Raw genomic sequence first — 5876 nt, forward strand, 5'->3', positions numbered from 1 at the left:
GGTGACTGTGCGAGGTCTCAGGTGGGCTGTGCGGGGTCTATGGTGGGCTGTGTGGGGTCTATGATGGGCTGTGCGGGGTCTATGGTGAGCTGTGCAGGGTCTCAGGTGGCTGTGAGGGTTTTCAGGTGGCTGTGCAGGGTCTATGGTGGGCTGTCACCCTGAAGAGCGATGCAGATGTGTTAACGCGCCTCATAGAGAATAACGACGGGTCATCAATCACCGATAACACGAAACTGATGAGCCGTAAAAGCTTTGAAAGCGTCGCCTGTGGTCAAATTTGGGTGTGGTAGTTTTTTTGCGGACGCGCGCAATTTTAAGGCTTGACGTGTTTGGTGTCTATTTACCCTTGTTTCTTTGTTTCCCAGGTGTACGCGAGACGCTCCCTACGCACGGCGACGCTCCCGCTTTCTCTACGCACAGTGACGCTCCCGCTATTTCCTTTCGCCGCCATTTCCCAGAATGACCTCCAGCCCGGAAAAGAGACCGAGGACCAGTCCAAGCAACTTGTCGTTTCAGGACTCTTCCCCGAGTCCTCGCGGCAGGAGGAAATCTTTACGGAGATCGGTTGGAAAGAAACGCCGGAGGACGCTACCGCCGATCTACCGCAATGCCGCAGGTGAGTGACGTGCTGGAGAGCAACCGGTTTCATCAAATCCGTCCCCAAAATCTATTATTATTATCATACGGGATTTATATGGTGCCAACAGTGTGCGCAGCGCTGTACAATATAAGGAAGACATGACAATCACAATACAATACAATACAAGACAAGATGGTAAGGAGGGCCTGGCCCCTGGGGGCTTACAATCTGAAAGGGGAGGGGCCAGTGATACATGAGGAGGGAGCTGTGTGGGGGATGAATTGTGTGAGAACGTGATGGTTGAGTGGTTAGGTTGAGGTGGGATCGGCTTCCCTGAAGAGATGAGTCTGAAGGGATCGCCTAAAGGTAGTCAGAGTGGGAGACAGATGGACAGGTTGGGGTAGAGAGTTCCATAGGATGGGACAGGCAGAGGGGGGCGGGGGATGGAAGCCAAGAGAGAAGATGATTGGTCGCCATAGGCAACTGCTGCAGATTTTCTCTTCTCCAGTTTTGATAAATCCCCCTCCAGTGAGTGTGGTCTCCCGCTCGCGAGCGCGCAAGGGTTTCAAATCACCCCCGGCGTCAGCAGTGTGCCATTTTAATTACTATTGGCCAGACAGCGAGCGAGTAATATGGGTGTAACATTAAACATGATGTAAAATGTATGCTTAGCCTTTATTATTATTATTACATAGTATTTATAGAGCGCCAACAGTTTGCACAGCGCTTTACAATGTAAGGAAGACATTAAAATCACAATACAATAGAAGACAAGATGGTGAGGAGGGCCCTGCCCCTGAGGGCTTACAATCTAAAAGGGAGGGGCCAGTGATACATGAGGAGGGAGCTGTGTGGGGATGAATTGCCTGAGAACGTGATGGTTGGGTGGTTAGGTTGAGGTGGGATCGGACTTTTAAGGACATCAACTATTCAGACAGAGATGCCAACAAAGATGAATAACACAAATGAGACAATTCATCAAACTGTAGCAGTTGCCCGTAGTAACCAATCAGCTTTGGTCTTCAATTAGTGCAGTTATGCTTTGAGAATGAAAGGGAGAAGCTGATTGGTTGCCATGCACAGCTGCTCCAGTGTGGAAAAAAAAATTCCCCTCATTGGAGGGCATTTATAAAAACTGGAGCAGACAGAATCTGGAGCGGCCGCCCATAGCAACCAATCGGCTTCCATCCTCCGTTTGCTCATGCTTTGAAAGATGGAATGTGATTGGTTGCCATGGGCGGCCGCTCCAGATTCTGTCTGCTCCAGTTTTGATAAATTCCCCTCATCGACTTTGCTTGAGTAGAAGTATCGGGTAGAGCCCTCGGCCTATTCTACCGTGCGGGACGGCCGATGATGAAGATTCTGCTCCCTCTCGCATCTCTCCCAGTATTCGACGTGCGTTCTGTTCATTTTGTATGGGGTGCCAACACGTGAAATAAGTGCGCCGAGGTGCGCGTGCGTGGGGGATACCTTTAAATGTAAATGGCTCCGCAGCACTGCTGACCGTGTTTAACTTCAGCACACAGATGTGAAGCCGGCCTTGGAGCAAAGATCTTGTGCTGAGACCGATGATGAAGAATATTGCATGAGAGTATTTATTATACATCGGGGGTCCCTGGACTGCGTGATTTATAGGCGGGGCTTGAAAAATCCGCTCGTCTGATGAGAGGACGGTGGAGCCCGACGAGCAGCTTCCCGGTTGACAATTGTCGTTACACGGCCGGCCGCTTTACATTCAAGCGATCGGGCGTCTATGGAGGCGCTTGTATCAGCAGCTGTCACTGCCCTTGCCGGTCCCGAGATCCGCTGTGCCCGATGCGGCCGGGACCGGCGCGGCTCTGTGACAGGAGATCAAAGGGAGTTCAGTACACGATCTCCCTTCTGAACTCCTCTCAGTCCCCGAATGCAGGAAGTGATGCACATTACATCACTTCCTGCATTCAGTGTCACTCTCCAGCTACAGAAGCTGATGAAGCAGATCTGTGCTTCATCAGCTTCTCTGGGGGGTCCCTAGGTGACATTAGGGGTCTTGGAGACCCCTGATGTCTCCATAAAGAGGACCTGTCGTGTAAATTGGCTATCACATAGGAGGCTTCTTAGTGTCCCCCCCCCCATGTAATAGCAATAAAGTTGTGTGTTAAAAAAAGTAATACAAAAATTAAAGAAGCATAAAAAAATAAAACATTTTTTTTAAGCCCCCGCCCCCCACATACACGCGCAGATATGCGTCGGGTGCGCCTATGTGCGAAAACGACGATTGCGCCTATTGTGCCGCACATGTTACATATCGCCGCAAACGTCGCAGTGAGAGCAATAATTTTAGAGCCATTAATCACCGATGAGCAGTAAAAGCGATTTTAATCGTCGCCTATGGGCGTTTTTCGCGATTTTGCGGGTGCGCGCAATTTTAAGGCTTGACATGTTTGGTGTCTATTTACCCGACGTGACCCCGACTTTTATGGTTTACTAAAAATATGGGTAAGAATAAATGTTTTATAACATAACGTAGGGAAATTTTTTTTTTTTTACATTTAAGTTACTTTTTTCATTATATAAAAAAAAAAAAAACATTCCCACCCCCCCCAGTGGTGATTTATATACCTCCAAAAGAAAGCTCCATCTGTGCCCAAAAAATTTTAACATAAATTGCAAGGCGATAGTCCGGTCATGCTGACTGGTGAGACGCCATCAAATTTTTCAAGCCCTGTTTATAGGAATGGCAATAAAGGACTTCAGAGATCTTCTTTGTTTCACCCCTGACTAGCGTAAAGATGGCGGCACATTATCGAATATAATGGGGGGCAGATGATTGGTTGGTCTGATTCCTTTGTCTGTGTTTTTGTATTGATTATCACAGGTCTCAGTGACGCCATCAGCTTGTCCTTACCGGAAAACGATCGCCTCATGGAGCTCATACATGCCTGCTTCCAGGTGCAGTACATTGGGGTTCTTATTCAGTTTCCTGAATGGTGAATAGGAAATATCGCATTAAATGCTGGTCTATGGGAAGAGCATGGGAGTGACTTCATGCAAGGGCTGGGATTGAGCTGCTGTCAATCACTGGCCTGGTGGGAGGAGCAGGGGAGTGACTTCCTGCAAGGGCTGGATGGAGTGCTGTCAATCACTAGCCTGGTGGGAGGAGCAGGGGAGTGACTTCATGCAATGGCTCAGGATGTCGGCTAGGATGGAGCGGCTGTCAGTCACTGGCCTGGTGGGAGGAGCAGGGGAGTGACTTCATGCAAGGGCTGGGATTGAGCGGCTGTCAATCACTGGCCTGGTGGGAGGAGCAGGGGAGTGACTTCATGCAATGGCTCAGGATGTCGGCTAGGATGGAGCGGCTGTCTGTCACTGGCCTGGTGGGAGGAGCAGGGGAGTGACTTCATGCAATGGCTCAGGATGTCGGCTAGGATGGAGCGGCTGTCAGTCACTGGCCTGGTGGGAGGAGCAGGGGAGTGACTTCATGCAATGGCTCAGGATGTCGGCTAGGATGGAGCGGCTGTCAGTCACTGGCCTGGTGGGAGGAGCAGGGGAGTGACTTCATGCAATGGCTCAGGATGTCGGCTAGGATGGAGCGGCTGTCAGTCACTGGCCTGGTGGGAGGAGCAGGGGAGTGACTTCATGCAATGGCTCAGGATGTCGGCTAGGATGGAGCGGCTGTCAGTCACTGGCCTGGTGGGAGGAGCAGGGGAGTGACTTCATGCAATGGCTCAGGATGTCGGCTAGGATGGAGCGGCTGTCAGTCACTGGCCTGGTGGGAGGAGCAGGGGAGTGACTTCATGCAATGGCTCAGGATGTCGGCTAGGATGGAGCGGCTGTCAGTCACTGGCCTGGTGGGAGGAGCAGGGGAGTGACTTCATGCAATGGCTCAGGATGTCGGCTAGGATGGAGCGGCTGTCAGTCACTGGCCTGGTGGGAGGAGCAGGGGAGTGACTTCATGCAATGGCTCAGGATGTCGGCTGGGATGGAGCGGCTGTCTGTCACTGGCCTGGTGGGAGGAGCAGGGGAGTGCATAGAATATCTTCCTCCAGGAATGATTTCCACCATGATTGTATGATGTATGGTTGGAAAGGTTCAGTTGCCTTCACAGCGTTCAGATTGCCAACCTTGAGCGAACTCGGAGATAAAAACTAGGGCGGTGCCACGGGGCTCCTTTGTTTCTGGCCGGGTACCTGTATATGATATCCTTGTGTGTGACGGCTGCAATCTGTTATCATTTCTTTCCTTTATAGTATTCTGTACATAAGCTAGAAACCTCCTTGTCTGACACCGATGGATTCCACGCCAATTCTTTCAGTGCCGCTGGTAAGTTTTGATTTTTTTCCTTTCTGCATACACTTGGGGGTCCTAAGGGGATATATACAGTCATGGGCAAAAATATTGGCACCCCGGGATTTCTGTCGGATAACGCAGCACTTCGCGCATGAGATTGTCGCAATGGCAAATGTTTCGGCATTCTCGTGTTTATTTTCTTTTCTTTGTATCGGTGACACAAAAAAGTGGAGAAGAAAAAAGGCCAAACCCGACGCATTCCACGCAAAACTCCAACAATGGGCCGGACAAAATTATTGGCACCTTCTCCAAATTGCATTCCAGGTTTTCGTGGGAGAGCGCGGACAATCTCGCAGTTACAAGTCCATCTGCAGAGATCTTCCTGTTCCTGTGTGCGCAACATTGTCAGGAAGTTGTCCAGCCCTCGGCACCGGAGCCAATCTCCCCGGACGCGAAGGAAAGAGAACAATTCATCAAAGATTGCAGCGAAGGATAAAGACCTTCCCTCACCTTCCAGACACATTCAAGCCGACCTTCAGGCACCGGGTGCAATTGTGTCATCTCGCACTATGCAATAGCAAAAAGTTTCCCTGCACACTCACCAGCCGGCATGTAAATAAACTTGTCTCACCGCTAAGGTTAAAGGAGAACTGCGGGGTCAGGGCTTTTCCCCATTGTTCTCCGTAAGGTAACGGGAGGACACAAACTAGCGTCCTCCCGTCACCCTAAGCTCAGTATATAGGGATCTGCTGCTCACTGTATACTGAGACGCCGCAGCCGGAGCGGATCCCGACAATTATGTCTGGATCCATTTTGGGGGTTTGCTGCTTCATCCACTGGATGAAAGAAATAAACATGAGAATGCTGAAACATTTGTCATTGCAAAAATCTCCTGTGCGAAGTGGTGCATTATCTAAAAAAAAATGCAGGGGTGCCAATATTTTTGCCCCATGACTGTATATAAGCCACACCCCTTAAATAATCGAGCCACACCCAGATTTCTGCAGGAGGTATCCACCACTTTCAC

At 50.2% G+C, this 5876-nt stretch overlaps 1 protein-coding gene across 1 annotated transcript in view; it reads left to right on the forward strand.

Moving 5' to 3' along the window:
• The first annotated feature begins 459 nt into the window (after positions 1-459).
• The window catches only part of DSN1 (DSN1 homolog, MIS12 kinetochore complex component), a 24006-nt gene continuing 18589 nt past the window's right edge, over positions 460-5876 (forward strand). The window contains exons 1-3 of the mRNA XM_018572680.1: positions 460-616; positions 3438-3511; positions 4810-4882. Coding sequence (XP_018428182.1) covers positions 460-616; positions 3438-3511; positions 4810-4882 — 304 coding nt within the window. The remainder of the gene's footprint in view (positions 617-3437; positions 3512-4809; positions 4883-5876) is intronic.

Source organism: Nanorana parkeri, unplaced genomic scaffold (assembly GCF_000935625.1).
Source record: "Nanorana parkeri isolate BGI_ZX_2015 unplaced genomic scaffold, ASM93562v1 scaffold2104, whole genome shotgun sequence".
In the NCBI taxonomy this organism is placed as follows: Eukaryota; Metazoa; Chordata; class Amphibia; order Anura; family Dicroglossidae; genus Nanorana; species Nanorana parkeri.